This window comes from Cololabis saira, chromosome 11 (genome assembly GCF_033807715.1).
Source record: "Cololabis saira isolate AMF1-May2022 chromosome 11, fColSai1.1, whole genome shotgun sequence".
Classification (NCBI taxonomy): Eukaryota; Metazoa; Chordata; class Actinopteri; order Beloniformes; family Belonidae; genus Cololabis; species Cololabis saira.
In genome coordinates, this window is record NC_084597.1 from 11484232 (window position 1) to 11505222 (window position 20991).

The window sequence follows — 20991 nt, forward strand, 5'->3', positions numbered from 1 at the left end:
CCACTGATTGGTCGGGAGGCGGGGCCGTCATCACCCTACTCGCCACCGATTGGTCGGGGGGCGGGGCCGGCAGACGTTTGAATCAGGAAGCGGGAGTCAGCGCGAGAGCGACTGGCGGCTCGTGGCGATTTTATTATAAAAAAGGGACAACCAATCAGAAGAAGGGGCGGGGCTAATTCAGGCCAAAGAAGCTCAAGGACTCATTGCAGAGTCCCTTGACACCACCTACGACTTCCTATGTCAAACCATTCAAAGTTTATAGCAGAAAAAAGGGACAACCAATCAGAAGAAGGGGCGGGGCTAATTCAGGCCAATGAAGGTCAAGGACTCCATACAGAATCTGATGACACCACCCACGACTCTCTATGTCAAACCATTCAAAAGTTATGGCAGAGAAAAGTATTCAAGGTGGCGCTGTTGAGCCGTTAGGCCACGCCCATTAATGCAAACCATGAAATATCAAATTTATCGCCAAGTCTGGCTTGCATGCAAAATTTGGTGACTTTTGGAGAACTATCAAATATGGACCAATCACATGAAGGGGGGGCGCGCCTTTTGGCGTCTAGCGTCGCCACGGTAACACTTTTGAAAGAGAAAAGTAATGCGTGGTGTCGCAGGATGTAGACGCACATTTTGATGTATAACACACCTGGGTGCACGATACGGTTCGGGCTGAATTAACTCTCGAAGGAATGGCATAAATTTCGCCAAAATGACACAATTTATTCAAAATGGCCGACATCCTGTTCGGTTTTGGCCATGGCTCCAAGAGACTTTTCTTTAAGTTGTGCCATGATACAGGTGTGTAGCGATTTTCGTGCATGTACGTCAAACCGTATTGTGGGGCTTGAGGCACAAAGTTTTCCGGGGGGCGCTGTTGAGCCATTTTGCCACGCCCATTAATGCAAACCATGAAATATCAAATTTATCACCAGGCCTGGCTTGGGTGCAAAATTTGGTGCCTTTTGGGGAACTATCAAATATGGACCAATCAGATGAAGGGGGGGTGCGCTTGTTGGCGTCTAGCGTCGCCACGGTAACACTTTCGAAAGAGAAAAGTAATGCGTGTAGTCGCAGGATGGAGACGCACATTTTGATGTATAACACATCTGGGTTCACGATACGGTTCGGGCTGAATTAACTCTCGAAGGAATGGCATATATTGCTCCAAAATTACGCGATTAATGCAGAATGTTCAAAATGGCCGACTTCCTGTTCGGTTTCGGCCATGGCGCCAAGAGACTTTTCTTTTAGTTGCGACATGATACAGGTGTGTACCGATTTTCGTTCATGTACGTCAAAGCGTATTATGGGGCTTGAGGCGCAAAGTTTTTTCTGTCTGAACCAATCAGATGAAGGGTGGGCACGCTTTTTGGCGTCTAGCGTCGCCACGGTAACGCTTTCGAAAGAGAAAAGTAATGCGTGGGGTCGGATGATGGAGACGCACATTTTGATGTATAACACACTTGGGGGAACGTTACGGTTCGGGCTGAATTAACTTTCGAAGGAATGGCATAAATTTCGCCAAAATGACACGACTAATTCAAAATGGCCGACATCCTGTTCGGTTTCGGGCATGACCCCAAGAGACTTTTGTTTAAGTTGTCCCATGATACAGGTGTGTACCGAATTTCGTCCATGTACGTCTAACAGTATCGTGGGGCTTGAGGCACAAAGTTTTCAAGGGGGCGCTGTTGAGCCATTTTGCCACGCCCATTAATGCAAACCTTTAAATATCAAATTTTTCGCCAGGCCTGACTAGGGTGCAAAATTTGGTGACTTTTTGGGCATGTTAAGGGGGGCAAAAAGGCCTTCACTTTGTCAGGAAAATAATAATAATAATAATAATAATAATAAAAATTCCTGCAAATACAATAGGGCCTTCGCACTGAAGGTGCTCGGGCCCTAATAATAATAATAAAAATTCCTGCAAATACAATAGGGCCTTCGCACTGCAAGTGCTCGGGCCCTAATAATATTAATAATAAAAATTCCTGCAAATACAATAGGGCCTTCGCACTGCAAGTGCTCGGGCCCTAATAATAACGCAAAGAATTCCTACAGATACAATAGGGCCTTCGCACTGAAGGTGCTCGGGCCCTAAAAAAATACAAATAATTCCTACAGATACAATAGGGCCTTCGCACTGAAGGTGCTCGGGCCCTAATAAACAAAGAAGAGAAGAAAATAAATGTGGTCACTCACGATTGAGGACAGGTGCAGGAGGAAAGTTGCATAATTTAGACAGTTTAATATGAAGATAATTTATATTTGTGTTCTATATTTATCCATTATTTTAGATTTATAATTTTTTTTTAATTTGTAAATTGAGCTACTTTTTTTTAGTTCCTCATCCAGGCGGTTCCATAGTTTCACCCCTTCGACACTGATACACCTTGACATTTTTTTTGTTCTTGGCCATTTCTGCTCAAAAATGCCATAGCCCCTTAGGTTGTGCCTGCTTTCCCTCACCTGGAACATCTCCAGGATACAGCGTGGGAGCATCTGGTTGTGTGCCTTGTACAGTACATTGTTATTGCTGTCTTGAATTTGATTAAATCGTATAATTTTATGGTGTTTGACCGGATGAAAAGTGGATTTGTTGGTGAGTAGTATTCAGCATGGTTGACAATTCTGATTGCTTTTTTTTGGAGTAGAAATATTGGATTTATGTTTGTTTGATAGTTGTTCCCCCATATTTCCACACAGTAACTGATGTGTGGAAGTACGAGGGAACAATACAGTAGATACAGAGAGTTCTGGTCCAAATTTGCTTTCATTTTGTACAATTTGCTTTAAGCCGCAGGCATTAAATTACAGGCTTTTCTCACTCTCTCGTCTCTCCTTCTCAGAGAGATAAAACAAGTGAACCTAGTTACATACGTCAGTCACGTGCGTGCATCGTCATAAGCCCACGACCAGCAGCTGGTGTCGGCGCTGCTGTCCGGGACCACCGGTCAGTTCCACCTAACGTTCCCAAACTCGGCCTGTTTGTGCCGTGAGTTCATCCACACGGTTGCTATGCGCAACGGACTCTTTTCAAAGCAAACTGGGACGGTTCGGTAAAGATGGGAGGGGATGTTTGCTCTCTGGAGAGCAAAGGAGCCGCTCAGTGCGACACGCGTCCGTGCGCAGCGCGCCGCCGAGCTCTTCCAGAGCTGAGAAACGTCACCTAGTGTTGCTTAAATGTGGCCACATGAAATCAATCACTATCATCGAAACAAAGTCAAACAAGACTATATGACGTCATATTTCTAAAAGTAAGTGAAAGTGATGCAAAGTAAAGGAAGAGAGGATGAAACAGCAGTCCCTACACCTACAATAGTCTGAATATAAAGGTGCTGTAAGGGGCCTCTCCTGCTCGAGAGCAGGTCCCCCCAGGTAAAACCAGGTAAAACCAGGTAAAACCGGGACCAGAAGATGTTCTTAGCAAATATTCTTCAGACGGGGAGTCAGAGAGATGCAACGTGCACTGTTTTGAAATGACACTTTTTATGTCTGTGCCACTCACTGCTTAGTAACTGTTTAATAAATACAGTTTTGGTAAATTTGACTTATTCCCCCTTTTTGCATGAAAGTTTAAAATTAGCATATATTAATGCAGTATGAACAAGAATGTAGAAATATAGAATCATCATACTTGTGTGATTGTTTGCATCAAAGTGTTAAAGGAGCATGAGGCAGGATTGACGCAGGATTAGGAATGGGTGATATTTTACCGTTCACGATATATCGTCAAAAAAATTCCCCACGGTAAGAATTTGTCATCTTGCGATATAAACGATAAATTCCCGTTGATGATGTTTTTGTGTAAAGCTGATTTATGATTCTGTGTTAAATCCACGCACAACGTACAAGAAGGAAGGAAGGAAGGAAGGAAGGAAGGAAGGAAGGAAGGAAGGAAGGAAGGAAGGAAGGAAGGAAGGAAGGAAGGAAGGAAATGAGCCTGAATGAAAGAAAGAAAGAAAGAAAGAAAGAAAGAAAGAAAGAAAGAAAGAAAGAAAGAAAGAAAGAAAGAAAGAGATTCCCGTTGATGACGTTTTTGTATTGGTATTTTTTTTATCGTTATCGGGATAAATGCCAGAAATTATCGTGATACATTTTTTAGTCCATACCGCCCATCCCTAGGCAGGATTTATGAAAAAAATGTGTATACGTTTTAAGTATTCTAGTGATAAGGTCAGATGAAGCGTTCCAAACCAAAAAGAATGAGCCCTCTAGTGTATCTCTCTGTTGCCTTGAACAGCCTGTGTGCTGCAAAATGTGCTGCAATTGTGACCGGAGTTTCCCGCGCTGTCCTGCGGATGTGACGTCACATGACGCTGCATGTGCGTTCTCCCCGTTCTCCCGTGCCGGCTTCACTGTTGGATGCAGTAACACCGACGGCCGTCGTGGCGAAGGGTGGCGCTAGAGAGTCTCATTTCTTAAAAGGAGCCTCAAGCTCCTTTAATTCAAGGCTAAGGCAAAATATAAAGATATATATCGTGTATCGTGACATGGCTTAAAAATATTGAGATATTAATAAAAGGCCATATTGTCCAGCCCTAGCAGGAATCATCACAGACGTTCAAGACGTTCAATAAAAGCAACGCCGACTCGCATAATGGCGACTGTGACGAGTCGGAGCCGGGCTTTTCCATTCCGACACAGAAGAAGATTTCGAGGGATTCGGGGATGAACTGGAAAAGTTCCCCTCCGCGTTTATTTTGTGAGTTTTAGGAGTGAGCAAAGTTTTCAGAAAGCTGGTTTTTATTTTGTTAAAAAAGTTTGACTTACATTACTTTTCTTATTGTTTTTTTTCTTCCCTTTCTTGAAGCGTTTTGTAGCATTTCCTGCAGCGCAGCTCCATCAGGGAGATACGTAACTCAACCCCGGCCACTATAGTACGCTATCTTACCGTATATATTATGCGCTTTATATATGAAGAGAGTTTTAAAATAGGCCGTTTATTGAAGGTGCGCCTTATAATACCTTATAGCGCGGAAAATACGGTACTTCTCCACACCAGTAGGTGGTGGTCATGCAACTCTTTCCCTGTTTGCCAACCACCAATAAATACATAGAAGATGATGAGGGCAAAGAAGAAGGAAAAAAAATTAAGAAAATTGGGAATTATAATATTTTACTTCTCTTTGCGGAGGCGGGGGGCAGGTAGCCCTCTGATGTGTCTCAAATATCTATACCCACTTAATAAAATACAGGGTCATGAGGGTCTGCTGAAGCTTATCCCACCTCATTAATCTTCTTGCTGTGTGGAAACAGTGTGACGCACTATGACTACGTTCACACTGCAGTTCCCAAGTGACCCAAATCCGATTTTTTGCTCATATGTGACTCAGATCTGATTTGTTTATGACAGTGTGAACAGCACAAGTCACATGGAATCTGATCTTTTCAAATCAGATTCAGGTCGCTTCCATATGTGGTTCTGAATCGGATACAGGTCTGATGTTTTGCAATGCGACCTCAGTGTGAACAGCCAGGTCGGAATTAATGCGACTTTGACGTCACACGCAGAGCCCCGAGCCGCGGGGGAGACACGGGAGACGGCGGGGGTCCCTCCGGGCCGCCTCCGTCTCTCCTCCTCCCCTCCCCTGCGCTCACCTCTTTTTCTCCTACGACCTCAGATCAGATGAGACAACCCGCTGAATTTAAGCATTACTAAATAAAGAAGCTAAGGATTCAAATCAGCGAAGCGGCCGTGGTCGCATAACCTGCCCGTTTTACAACGAGCTGGACTGTGTGTTAGGTGATAAACCCAGCTGTCAGCCACTAGAGCTGCTTGATAGCTCTGTCGACACAGGCGAAGAGGAGCCTGAAACTCCGGGGAGCGGAGCTACCTTTAGCCCAACATACGGCGTGCTGCGTGTGACATCTTTGTTATTGTTCCTCTGCGCATGCGGGTCAGTTCAGGGCCGCGATGCGTTCACACTCGAGTCTGATATAGGAAACATTTTAAAAGATAATGTTGGGGCACGGTGGCGCAGCTGGTAGTGCAGCAGGTCTCACAGCAAGAAGGTCCTGGGTTCGATTCCCGCCGGGGGACGCTGTGGGCGCTGACGTGCGTGTTAGTTCCCCCATGACTTCAGTGCCCACACCATGGGTGGGGTTGGCGAAAGGGCCTTTCTGTGTGGAGTTTGCATGTTCTCCCCGTGTTCCCTTGGGTAGCAATGTGAGCTACCCTCACAAAAACATGCACCAGTCCTGGGCTACACATGCCCCCTCTGGCCAACCGGGGCGCCAGATGGGGTGAGGAGGATCTGGCCGGAATAACGTGATCCTTCCACGCGCTACGTCGGGCCAGAGAAGCCCCACCCTGTCTGGTGAAAAGATGCGGCCTGCTCACTCCTCAGGTTAAGGAGGAGACCTGAGCTCAGTGCAGGGCCCTCCCGGGGTTGGTAGAGGATGGCAATGCCCAGGACTGTCACTTAGGTAGGAGCACGGGGTGGTAAAAATGGGAAAAAAACCGTGATAAAAATATTAAAAAAAAAAAATGTGATAATGTGAACAGCCACACAAAAAAAATCGGATATGGGAAAAAATCGGAATTGAGCATTAAGGCCTGCAGTGTGAACGTAGTCTAAGCTACCATGCTGCTCAGAAATCGCTTACCCTGTCTTTAAGATAACAGTAGGCTTTTCACAGAGCTGCAGTTTAAGCATGTCATTTAGGATTTTTCTGAGCTTTGAAAATAGTTGTTTAAATGTTATTTATGAGCATCAGTAAAACCATCCGGGCAACACCAAGTGGAGAGATAAAATGTTGATTTTGTTTCAAAACTCTACCTCCGCTGGGCTCCAGAAGTTTTCTCTCCTGTCCTTGTCGAACAATGACTCTCTCCCACAAGCTGTTAAATGTTGCTTACACAACAGTGTATAAGGTCTAATTTGCCACTCTGACATAAGGCAGTTTAATTGAAAACTAAAAATACAGAGAGTGCTGAACTTGGAGGACATTTTGGACATTAAAAGTATGAAAAAAAGGACTTGAATGTAATTGATTACACTTGGATAGTAGGAATTACTGTTCATCATTGATTTATGTACTTATAAACATAAATGTGGGATTCTGGAGAAAATTGGGCACTAAAAAAAAAAAAAGATCATCACTTTGTTTCTTTTTTTCCATAAGAAGGGATCATTTCAATGCCTTGTGGGCAACCGGACACGGTGTAGCCTTGTTGAGGAAAAGTTGAAGTCTAGTTGAAGAAAGTTAGGGGATATAAGCAGGGCTGCACATAAGTGGGCCGCCAGAGCGCATGCGCCGTCAAAATCCTCAGTGCGCTGTCAATCTTGTGCTGCGAAGCGCTTTTGCGTACCAACAGATTGGGCTCATATTATTGGTTGTGGCCAGACCAGAATACTAATATTAAAAAATCTATTGGGAGAGCTTTTCCCCAGAACTGCAACTCAAAGTTGGTACTGGCCAATCACAGCGCGTCCTTACTCCCCCTCCATGCTCGTTGTGGCGGTGGTTGGGGAGGAAGAGAGGTAAGGATCAGCAAGCACCATTAAGTAATTATTTTGGCGTTCCACCGCCACCAACTACAAAGAGACGCCAAACTGAACCACTACCCGTGGATAGAAACAGAAAACGTGTGTTTGCCGAGAAGTGGCTGCATGATGTTACGCGGCGACGCGTACCGTACGTTTGTGTTCACGCCTATCCTACCCCGTAAGCTCTGCGTTGGTGCAACGCGGAACCATAAATCAGCCAGTGTACGTCACTGTATGCAGCAGTTACCTGCGCCAGCAAGACGCTGCTCTCTGATTATGGCTCACAGTTTATGAAAACCCCAAATAAAAAATAAATTACAGAATATTTTATGAAATCAATAAACAATTCCATCATCAAAATTATAACAAATAAAGGTTCAATATATCTTGCTTTGCATGTAATAAGACTAGGTAATATATTAGTTTCACCTTTTAAGTTGAATTATTGAAATAGATTAACTTTTACACCATATTCTAGTTGAATTATTGAAATAAGTTAACTTTTACACCATATTCTAGTTGAATTATTGAAATAAGTTAACTTTTACACCATATTCTAGTTGAATTATTGAAATAAATTAACTTTTACACCATATTCTAGTTGAATTATTGAAATAAATTAACTTTTACACCATATTCTAGTTGAATTATTGAAATAAGTTAACTTTTACACCATATTCTAGTTGAATTATTGAAATAAATTAACTTTTACACCATATTCTAGTTGAATTATTGAAATAAGTTAACTTTTACACCATATTCTAGTTGAATTATTGAAATAAATTAAACTTTTACACCATATTCTAGTTGAATTATTGAAATAAATTAACTTTTACACCATATTCTAGTTGAATTATTGAAATAAATTAACTTTTACACCATATTCTAGTTGACTATTGAAATAAGTTAACTTTTACACCAAATTCTAGTTGAATTATTGAAATAAGTTAACTTTTACACCATATTCTTCCCCTGAAGCAATATTCTACACCTTGGCTGATATGGACATACATAGCATAGGAGGCTATTTCAGCTGCTATATGGTTGGCCGTCTGTACAGTCATGCAAGTTCAATGCTATTAAAGAACACGTTTTTTCATATAAAAAACACATTTTTATGCAGTTTAGAAGTTTTGGGGCTTTTTTTTGGCTCCTGCGCTGCTGAAATCGGGGCGTCCTTTATTTCTATGTGCAAAATATGCCGTGAGCATCCCAATCTGGCCGATAAAAACTGTAACTTTTATACTGACTCTACAGACTAACACGCACCATAATTTGTTAATTCATCTTTATAAGTGAATAAATATCGTTTTGCCTATAACTTATTCCTGCATCCCTCTTTTATCGATCCGGCGAGACAGGTCACCGCGTTTTTGGAGGCCCAAGTCACATATCCAGGGGCTCCTCTGAGCACCAGACCAAAATAATTATGTGCAGCCCTGGATATAAGCATGCAGAAAAACATTAATATGCCCCAATTAATAGTTTATGTTGCAAACATTTGATGCTTTAATTCAGAAGATTTACCCCTGAAAGTAAAAAGGGTGAGTTTTACCTGATAAGAACAGGTCGGTCTCACACCAGTAGCACTCGTGTTCGTCACAGCTCACACAGCTGTCATCGCATGGAAGGCAGGTCATCTCTTCTTCCACGCTGTACGTCTTCGCTGGGCAGTTTCTGTAGCAGCCATCCTGAAAGCTGATAATAAAAGCAACAGTCGATACCTGCGGTCACAGATACACAGAAATCCACTCTGCTCTCACGGCAAAAAGAAACCTTTTCATTCAGGTAGAGCAGTGAAATGAAAGGCAGAGCGAGTGCAGAGGTGAGATCGCACACATGGCGGCAGCGAGGCACAGAGCCTTACGTGTAAAAGCCCTCAGTACAAGAAAGGCAGTGTCTGGGATTATCTGTTGAAAGCAGACAAAAAAAAAGACCCTCAGCTCTCCTTTTAAACCCGAGCTGCCTGTAAAAATCTCAGAGCATGGTCTGTGACACACTGACATGAGAGCTCAGTCTTTTAAAGAAACGGACTTACACAAGACACACTTCCTGCAGCCCTCCTCACAAGCCATGCAGTCATCGTAATCTGGATCCTCCACCTCCCCTGAGAACACAGAAACAAGAGTGGGGGAAAAGACACTGCAGAGCATGTCAAGCACTGCTTCACAAGAAAAAAAAATGATTAAAAATAGCCATCTCATGTCATCTTGTTTACCTTCTCCACACTCCAGCTTCACACACGCTCCCTTGGAGACGTAGAAGGAAGAGTTGCACTTCAGACAGTGGTTGGGGCTTGTGCAGAGCCGGCAGTGCTGAGCGCAGGGCTCGCAGGTCCTGTAGCCCGTGTGGTAGAAGGCTTCGGGGCAGGCGTCTAGGCACAGGCCTCCGTGCAGGTACCGCTCCAGCCCAAATTTATCTGGTGAAAATAGAAAACAGTTAATAATGCAGAGATTCTGAGTGCTGAACTCAAACTTGACCGGCTGAGCTTCGTTGCATACAGTAGGTGCTGGGCCTTCAAGCGCTGTGCAGACTAGGGATGGGCGGTATGGACTAAAAAATGTATCACGATAATTTCTGGCATTTATCCCGATAACGATAAAAATGACGATAAAAAAAATACCAATTCAACTCCACCTTTTTAACTATAAATCTATCTCGCTCTCAGATCCGCCATGTTTGTTACACAAAAACGTCATCAACAGGAATTTATCCTTCTTTCTTTCTTTCTTTCTTTCTTTCTTTCTTTCTTTCTTTCTTTCTTTCTTTCTTTCTTTCTTTCTTCTTTCTTTCTTTCTTTCTTTCTTTCTTTCTTCTTTCTTTCTTTCTTTCTTTCTTTCTTTCTTTCTTTCTTTCTTTCTTTCTTTCTTTCTTGCTCATTTATTTATTTATTTCCTTCCTTCCTTCCTTCCTTCCTTCCTTCCTTCCTTCCTTCCTTCCTTCCTTCCTTCCTTCCTTCCTTCCTTCCTTCCTTCCTTCCTTCCTTCCTTCCTTCCTTCCTTCCACTCTCTCCTTCCCTTCCTCTTTTCTCCCTTCCTTCCTCCATTCCTTGTTTTCTCCCTTCCTTCTCCCCTTTCCTTCCTTCCTTCCTTCCTTCCTTCCTTCCTTCCTTCCTTCCTTCCTTCCTTCCTTCCTCCCTTCCTCCCTCCCTCCCTCCCTCCCTCCCTCCCTTCCTTCCTTCCTTCCTTCCTTCCTTCCTTCCTTCCTTCCTTCCTTCCTTCCTTCCTTCCTTCCTTCCTTCCTTCCTTCCTTCCTTCCTTCCTTCCTTCCTTCCTTCCTTCCTTCCTTCCTTCCTTCCTTCCTTCCTTCCTTCATGTACGTTGTGCGTGGATTTAACACAGAACCATAAATCAGTTTTACACAAAAACGTCATCAACAGGAATTTATCATTTTTACCGCGAGATGACAAATTCTTACCGTGGGGAATTTTTTTGGTAAAATATCGCCCATTCCTAGTGCAGACAATACAGTTTTCCCTTTTATTACAACTATGTATTCATTAGGAGTAACAAGTGGACAGCAAGCGGGCAAATGGGCCCAAAATGTGGCAGCAAATTGCTCCAAATAGTCTATTAACAAATAGTCTCCCATCAACATTTCATCCATCTGTCCGATAAATATGCCAGCACACAGAATAGCTGACCTGATTCTAGCTCACCTGTGTCACAGCTGGTGCAGTTGGCAGGCCCTGCATCTACACATGTGGCGCAGGTGTGGTCACACAGGTGACACTGACCTCCTGACTGGTACTTGCCCTTTGCGCATGCCACCAAACATCGGCCCTCGTCTAGAACACTGCAATCAAAAAGATAAATAATAGTTGTACTGTGACATTAGGTAAATAATAGATACTATCAGAGGTGTCAAGTAACAAAGTACAAATACTTCGTTACCTTACTTAAGTAGAAATTTTGGTTATCTAAACTTCACTGGAGTAATTATTTTTCAGACGACTTTTTACTTTTACTCTTTTACTTTTACTTACGGTACATTTTCACGCAATTATCTGTACTTTTTACTCCTTACATTTTAAAAACAGCCTTGTTACTCTATTTCATTTCGGCCTTTAAAAAAAAAACTATCCAGTTAAATTGCTCCATCCGGATAGAGTGAATTTGGTTGTGGTTGTTTCAGATGTTCTTGTCCAGTTTTGTTCTTACATCCGTTCCCTCAGATTCCTGCAACTAAACTTGGATGTACATTCCAATAAAGGTTAGGATAAATGATAACATGCCTCTGAAGTTTGACTTTTTGCACCATTACAATACTTATAGGCAACTAGTCATCATATCTCCTGCTCTCTGAAACACATGTTAATGCTCAATAGTACACATATATGGTTCTTTAATATATTTGCATTATACTAAGATGCATTCATTTTCAATGGCTTTTGTCCTTAATGGCTTTTTCCCCCTTACATTACTTTTACTTTTATACTTTAAGTAGTTTTGAAACCAGTACTTTTATACTTTTACTTGAGTAAAAAACTTGAGTTGATACTTCAACTTCTACAGGAGTATTTTTAAACTCTAGTATCTATACTTCGACCTGAGTAATGAATGTGAATACGTTTGACACCTCTGGATACTATGCAGATTTTGATCCATCTGACTGGTCCCAAAGTTGTGCACCAGACCTTAACATGCAGCCAAAATAGTGCTCGTCCTGTAACAGGTATTATTACGCCCACAGAAGCTCAAAATCATGGGAGACATGTGGGATCACATGATCAAAAAGAGGAAACACAGGCAGCTATGGTGAAGTGTTAATACTCTTACTTAGGGCTGGGCGATATGGACCAAAAGTCATATCTCGATATTTTCTAGCTAAATGGCGATACTCGATATATATCGATATTTTTTCTGTGCCATAATTGGGGTTTCCCCCAAAGCATTATAGCATTAGCTTAATTTTTTTCTGAGGCAAACCCTTAAAAAAACAGTCAGTTTTAATTAGGGGTGTAACGATACACTAATCTCACGATACGGTACGATACACCATATTGAGGTCACGATAACGATACGATATTATAGCAGTATTTTTTTAACAACCTTGCATGAGGAACATATGACTGGAAAAAATTGTCTTTTATTTGAAAGACACAAAATACAAAACAATACTGTGCATTTGCCCTATTGTTAGGGCCCGAGCACTTGCAGTGCGAAGGCCCTATTGTATTTGCAGGAATTTTTATTATTATTATTTTTTTTTTTTTTCTTCTGACAAAGTGATGGCCTTTTTGCCCCCCTTAACATGCCCAAAAAGTCACCAAATTTTGCACCCAAGTCAGGCCTGGCGAAAAATTTGATATTTAATGGTTTGCATTAATGGGCGTGGCAAAATGGCTCAACAGCGCCCCCTTGAAAACTTTGTGCCTCAAGCCCCACGATACGGTTTGACGTACATGCACGAAAATCGGTACACACCTGTATCATGGGACAACTTAAAGAAAAGTCTCTTGCCGTCATGCCCGAAACCGAACAGGAAGTCGGCCATTTTGAATTAATCGTGACACTTGGCGCAATTTATGCCATTCCTTCGGCAGTTAATTCAGCCCGAACCGTAACGTGCACCGAGGTGTGTTATACATCAAAATGTTCGTCTCCATCCTCCGACACCACGCATTACTTTTCTCTTTCAAAAGCGTTACCGTGGCGACGCTAGACGCCAAAAAGCGCGCCCACCCTTCATCTGGTTGGTTCAGACAGAAAAAACTTTGCGCCTCAAGCCCCTTAATACGGTTTGACGTACATGAACGAAAATTTGTACACTCCTGTATCATGTCGCAACTAAAAGAAAAGTCTCTTGGCGCCATGGCCGAAACCGAACAGGAAGTCGGCCATTTTGAACATTCTGAATTAATTGCGTAATTTTGGAGCAATATATGCCATTCCTTCGAGAGTTAATTCAGCCCGAACCGTATTGTGAACCCAGGTGTGTTATACATCAAAATGTGTGTCTCCATCCTGCGACTACACGCATTACTTTTCTCTTTGAAAAGTGTTACCGTGGCGACGCTAGTCGCCAACAAGCGCACCCCCCCTTCATCTGATTGGTCCATATTTGATAGTTCCCCAAAAGGCACCAAATTTGGCATGTAAGACAGGCCTGGCGATAAATTTGATATTTCATGGTTTGCATTAATGGGCGTGGCAAAATGGCTCAACAGCGCCCCCCGGAAAAATTTGTGCCTCAAGCCCCACAATACGGTTTGACGTACATGCACGAAAATCGCTACACACCTGTATTATGGAACAACTTAAAGAAAAGTCTCTTGGAGCCATGGCCGAAACCGAACAGGATGTCGGCCATTTTGAATAAATTGTGTCATTTTGGCGAAATTTATGCCATTCCTTCGGCAGTTAATTCAGCCCGAACCGTAACGTGCACCCAGATGTGTTATACATCAAAATGTGCGTCTACATCCTGCGACACCACGCATTACTTTTCTCTTTCAAAAGTGTTACCGTGGCGACGCTAGATGCCAAAAGGCGCGCCCCCCCTTCATGTGATTGGTCCATATTTGACAGGTCTCCAAAAGTCACCAAATTTTGCATGCAAGCCAGACTTGGCGATAAATTTGATATTTCATGGTTTGCATTAATGGGCGTTGCCTAACGGCTCAACAGCGCCCCCTAGAATACTTTTATCTGCCATAACTTTTGAATGGTTTGACATAGGAAGTTGTGGGTGGTGTCATGGGACTCTGTAATGAGTCCTTAAGCTTCGTTGGCCTTAATTAGCCCCGCCCCTTCTTCTGATTGGTTGTCCCTTTTTTCTGCTATAACTTTTGAATGGTTTGACATAGGAAGTCGTGGGTGGTGTCTTTTCTGATATGCTTATGGGGGGCGGTGGCCGTGAGTGCGAGGGCCCGTTCATCGCTGCTTGCAGCTTTAATTCCAGTTTGTAATGCTTTATAACTGTTTAAGTTTTAAAGAGAAAGCCAGGCCAACCATTTTCCACAAACTGAACTAAAGTAAATGTCAGGTTTGTATTATGCATCTTCAGTTTCATACAAGTAAAAATATTTTGCCACAAACTGAATAGTTTCTCTCATGTCTGACTTGAGTTTTTTCTTTTTTCAGATGCTCGTTACTAGTCAACACAGTAGATTAATATTAATATTCCAATATCGCGATACACTTTGTCACCTCCACGACACGTATTGTGACGTTTTTGTATCACAAAATTTTGTGGCACGATATATTGTTACACCCCTAGTTTTAATACAAAGCCTCGTGCCAAATGTCACACAGGTTCCTTTATTAACAGAGGTCTGCACAATATCAAAATGTATAAAACAAATGAAATAAAAATAAACTGCCTGCATATATAGAATAAAAATGCTTCTTGAATAAAATATCCCTATATAATAATATCCCTTTCCTGCATAACAATTAAATTAAAATACACTGTGCAATTAATACAATGTAGACAGTAACAGGCAGACTTTTCCACTGAGGTTGACAGTTGTGCAAATAAAAAAAACATTTGTACAAATCTCAAATAAAACATTCAAGTCAATTTGTCACAAAATAAGCTATATCAAAATCGTAAAAAAAAAAATATATATTTATTTTTTTATTTTTTTTAATAATCGATATAAACGATATTGTTTCGTACCATATCGCGTTTGAAAATATATCGATATATATTAAAATCTCGTTTTGTCTGAGGTTAAATGTTTAAAACTATTTATGTTTTTATCTTTGAAACCATCCCGATGCTTAAAACATTTGCATAGTACACATCAGGACCCTGAACAGAATGGGTATTAAGTTCAATATAGTCATATTTTTTTCCTGTGTATGGTGCAGCTGTCTGTTGAACGATGAAACGCCTTTCAAGAACAGGCACTTTCTCTCTTCTTAATAAAAGTGAACAGGCACTTAAGGCTTCCCTATCCACATGTGTAAAAGAGGACCTGGCATTAGAATGCGTCCTTGCAAATCCGATCAAAAGTGGCCAATACTAGTTAAAGAGATGCAGATCTGATCAGTCAGGATGCTTATTTTCTTTGTGGCCTGAAGACACAAAAAGAGTCTTGGAACGGATTCAAGGTCAAACCGAATCACTCATTTGGTTAAACTTTTGAATGGTTGTGTTAATCCAGCGTCTGAACATGAGCTGTGCTTTTGGTGTTTCCTATGGACTGGATGCTGCTGTCGCTCCTCCTTTTGGCATCGTTTTTCCAACCCTGAACTGATGTTTGCACATGAAAATCTTGTTTGAATCCCACATTCAGTCAGATGTTCAGACAGGTGTTGACTGCTTTCTACAAAGAACTATTTTCTTTAATTTCCAAATGTGCACAGGATTAAAGCACTGCACACTTCTCCCAGGGCCACAGAACTCACTCACTAATGGGATTTCATCACAACGTTTCACACTTCATTGGGGAACCACACTATCAAACAATAACACACACAACATCCATCATAATCTTCTGTTTTTGTCTCTTTCTGTACTTCACTGTGATTTTAGTCCTTTTTGACAGAAACTTTTGCAGGTTTGTTTGTTGATGTGTTGACCGTCTTTAATATATTTTTTGTCTCCGTTCTCAAACTGCTCATACACTGTATGCGTTCAGGTAATCCAATAATATGATTATTATTTATACGTCATGCCAGTTTGGGATTTTTTTTGTTAAATAAATCTAGTGAAGTACGATGACCGTCTTTTGATGTTAAAGGGGACCTATTATGAAAAACACATTTTTTCTTGTTTTAGTTAGTTAGTTAGTGATTTATTCCGAACATGCAAATGATATATAACGTAAATATGAACAAGTAAAACCGAAATAATAATACAAAATGGCCGATCAAGACAATTTTACAAAACAAAACAAAATAAAACAAAAAAACAGCATAAAACAAAAAAACAGCACAGTAATTTCACTTGCATGTCCGAAAAGGGGTGGGAAGAAGTATAACTTATTTAATCCCGCCCCTTCTCCATAAAATATTAACAATATTTATTTATGTCCTCCTTATTTTTACATTACTCTTTTCTTAATTATATATAAATATATACATACACACACACACGCACACACATACATACTGTACGTACATAATATACATATACACACAAACATACAAGTACACATACATACATACACACACATACACTCTTTTTTCGTTATATTTCTTAATTGTTTTAAAATATATAAAGTGGTCTCCCCTCAGCTTGCCAACTCAGAGAAGGAGGAAAGCAAACAAATTCTGCAGTGTCTGTTCAGCCGCCCGGATGAGCCATCCAGTGTGATGTGGATCTACGAGCCGTTCAGATTCTAATCCCTTTCGTTACGTAACGACAGGAGTGATTTACATAGGTTGGCCTCCAATGCGTGAAACCACGCCCACAACTAACTCCGCCGGCCGGAGCTTCCGCCATTTTTTCATAGCGGTGTATCGCATCATTCAGGCAGCCAATCAGCACAGAGCCTCATTATCATAGCCCCGCCCACTCAGAATCCTGCATAGATGAGGAGGTTAGAGAATGGGAAGATAAAGACATGGCTCAGAGGCTGAATTTCTAATTTATTTAGCAAAAACAATCAAAAGCTTGATTTTAAGACATTCAAGGCCTGTTTAAAATAGGTATTAGATGCCATAATAGGTCCCCTTTAAATCACCTTCATGTAGTGTTTTAGGAAATGACATTGGACAACGTGATGCACGCACATTTACAAGTCCTTGAGTTGCGTTCAAAATAAAAACAAATTAAATGCTAATCATTTGACTTGATTAGTTGTTCCGTTTTGTCGACTAATTGAAAAATTAGTCGTTAGAAAATGAGGTGTTAGTGGCAGCATTAGATTAGACTGTCGAGAGGGCTGGTGTGGAGCACTGTCCCCTTCACTTTCACATATGCACAAGAAAAAGCTTACATCTGCTGCAAGACCAAATTACATATATATTAATAAAAGGGTTTACTTTGCCAGCCTCGGGCACTAACCCACCATATATATATATATATATAAATAAAAGTGCTCGTCCACAGTCTTTTAGAGTGTAAAACTTGATTCAGTTAACACACTTTTATTTTACTTTATTTAATTTCTACATCATAAAAACTGTCCAATCAAAGCCTTCCCTCAAAATCTTTGGCGCCCCCTTGAGGTGGAATAACTCATAGTTTGAGTTTACGACAACATCATTTCACCTTGGTTCTCCCTTTATTATACAGATATACTCTAGGATGTACTTCACTTCCCTCTGACCCTGAATCAGAAAAGAAAAATCGAACTCACTGTGAAGAAACACAGCTGATGCAGTCTTCACTCCCCGGCCCTGTGCACTTCAGACACGTTGCATCACACGCGTGGCACGTCCCGTCACCGTCCTGGTACTCTCCTGATGAACAGCAAGAGATCCAGGCTGACTCAAAGATGAATAACCGTCCGAGGCACAAAAGAGGGCTTAATGTCAGTTGCCCAAGAATATAAGGCACATAGTGGTGGAGTGAATCAGCGCCACACTTCTCTTCCTTCCGGTGTTCCCCCTTTTTGATATCAGGCCGGATAACTCGTCTCTGATCTGGGTCTGTGCTGTAACAGAACTCAAACAAAGCCGCTGGCTTGTTTGATGTTGGAGTTTTTGATTTGGTGGCCATTTCAGACACACACATCTGTGCTCTGAAGTGCAGAAATGTTGTTTGTTATTCATTGATCCCCTTTGAAAATGAAAGGGTGATTCCCTTGTCATTGAATGAGATGGTGTTAAAAAAGACAATTCACTGTAAAGAGTAAGCCTGTGTTGAAAAAAAATCGATTTTCTGATTCTAAATCGATTCTCATATTAATTCCTAAAAATCGATTTGTATGTCTAAAGATCGATTTTTTTTTTTTTTTTTATTAAAATGTTTTATTTATTATTATTATTTTTTTTTTCCATCATTACATTTTTGCCTGGTGAACTTTAATCCCAGTAGTTTTGAAAACTCCTGAACTAAATGAACTTTTCTTTAGAGAAAATGCTGGACATTCCAGCTTAAATTTCTAAATGTTATATTAGTTCAATGAAGTTCATATTATCTATATTTACTATAGCTTGTTTGGTTTCTCTCTTATCAGACACCGTTTGTCATGAAATACCTGAAAAATGGCGGTTGCTTCATCGTAAACTGTGTGTCTGGTGACAGAATAAATCACACGAGCTAAAATAATTTGTTTACTGCATGAGCTGTTGCAATTTCTTTCTTTTTTTGCACTTTAAATGGATATTGAAATGCCTATTTGAGTTATTTATTTCTTAGTTATTTCACAATAATTATTGTGAAATTATTATTTCAATAGTTATTTTACAGTCATATAATCCAGGCAACACTAACCCAAATCAATATCGAATCGGATCGAATCAAATGGTGATAATCGATTCTGAATCTTAAGAATCGGAATCGGATCGATTCTTGACACTTGAATCGATACCCAGCTCTAGTAAAGAGATATTTAAAGTGCATAACTTTGTGTGTATATCATTAACAATATTTTCCCATTAGACACATTGGACAGGTGACGAAATGTGCCAAAGATGAATTATATTTATCCTGGAGCAGTGAGCCAACATGTAATAGAGGAGGGAGATGGTTGACTGACCGTCTGTGCACACAGTGTTAACAACACACACTCCCTCCTGCAGGCTGTGACCGCTGGAACAGCTGCTACAGTTCCCCCGGCTCGGCCCCACACAGGTGAGACAGCTGGCGTCACACCTGAGGAGAACAGCACAGAGACTTAACACATACACACATGCTGACCGTAAAATGGAGAAAAAAAAGGGAAAGAAAGAGAGAAAACAACTACACCCACTAAATGCAAGCACACAACAACAGGCATGAGCGCCAAAACAAGCACAAACACCCGCCGAAGCCAAGCACCAGAATAAGGCCTGCCATCAGCCGATAAACAAACCACCCACACCTGAACACACACCAGCGAGCTCACCTCCTACATATCCTGTGCCTATCAGCTATCTCTGGGCTGGGCTCTGTGGTGTAGAAGCCAGGACTGCATGAGGACACACACCTCCACTCCTCTGTCAAGTAGCCTTCTGCACAACGGTTGCACGCCTCTACACCTGCACCTAATATCGCACGAGGCAGGCAATAGGTAAAATTCCAACAAAAAGCAAAAGCAACAATAAGGTGTGAATTGAGGGATAATTAAAGATGTTTTGAACGTTGAGCTCTATGGAGGATTCTTTGTGCCAAAATTAAATAAATAAATACATCATTAATTAATTAAAATGGGAATGAAATATATCATTAATTAATTAAATGTGTCATTCATTAATTAAAATTAGAATGAAATATGTCATTAATTAATTAAAATACAATTCATTTTAAGTAAAAATATATATTTATTATCTCAGCATTTAATTAATTAATGACACATTTAATTAATGATTTCGTGTTACGTGTGAATCATGAAATGTAAAACTGCATTTAATTAATTAATGACACATTTAATTAATGATTTCGTGTTGCTGAATCATGAAATGTAAATGTAAAACTGTCAGTTTCACTCGTCAAACTCAGTGGGCGGAGCTAACGCAAATCCAGTGGAATCCACTGCTTTGGTCTGAAACTGGAGGTGGAAGAGGAAGCCGTTCGTTCTAAACATGGCAGCTGTGAGTTCGGAGGATTTTCGTGAACTTTGTAGAGAGTTGGTGAGCGATATCTTCGACCTTGCAGAGTATGTGGAAGCAGGACCTGCTGACCCCGAGCATGTAGCATGTAAAGCAGAGGAACTGCTCGAAGTCGTTGGAGTTATTTCTGCCCTTTCCCATCTTGACTTGATGTGCAGGGGAACCAATCAGGTGTTTGGAATCCGCCCACTGAGTTTGACGAGTGAAACTGACAGTTTTACATTTACATTTCATGATTCAGCAACACGAAATCATTAATTAAATGTGTCATTAATTAATTAAATGCTGAAATAATAAATATATATTTTTACTTAAAATGAATTGTATTTTAATTAATTAATGATATATTTCATTCCCATTTTAATTAATTAATGATGTATTTATTTATTTAATTTTGGCACAAAAAATCCTCCATAGAGCTCGCTCTCACCTGCACAGGTGGCACAGGCCTTGTGACAGGGCTTGCACGCGCCCTCCTGCGTGTCGTGGTAGGACCCGGGCCCGCAGCTCTGCTGGCACCTGTTCCCCTGCAGGCTGCAGAGGGAGGAGAGAGCATGTGGCACTGTGACACACTCAGTCAATCATGTGACACCACAAAGATGAGTCACTGCCTTTTCAGACTGCAGGCTCGTTCTTTCCAACCCACAGCACAACCACCAAAAACTTTCCTCCAACTGAGTCAGTGAGCGCTGTATTCCTGGAAACTTCTGACTCCACAATATGCCAGATTTGTGAGATGCTTTGCTCTTTCAAGTAACAATTCTGCAAAACACTTATCAAGATCCACTTTTCTTTCTGAGCTGTGTGCATAATGGAGGGATGGCACCAGAGTTAAAAATACTGTG

General features: G+C 41.1%; 1 protein-coding gene across 1 annotated transcript in view; it reads right to left on the bottom strand.

The window, feature by feature from the left end:
* pcsk5a (proprotein convertase subtilisin/kexin type 5a) overlaps positions 1 to 20991 on the bottom strand; it is a 93827-nt gene that overhangs the window by 46944 nt on the left and 25892 nt on the right. Inside the window, 9 exon segments of the mRNA XM_061733588.1 lie at positions 9052 to 9194; positions 9364 to 9406; positions 9535 to 9603; positions 9715 to 9915; positions 11155 to 11291; positions 17752 to 17854; positions 19096 to 19211; positions 19444 to 19582; positions 20577 to 20680. Coding sequence (XP_061589572.1) covers positions 9052 to 9194; positions 9364 to 9406; positions 9535 to 9603; positions 9715 to 9915; positions 11155 to 11291; positions 17752 to 17854; positions 19096 to 19211; positions 19444 to 19582; positions 20577 to 20680 — 1055 coding nt within the window.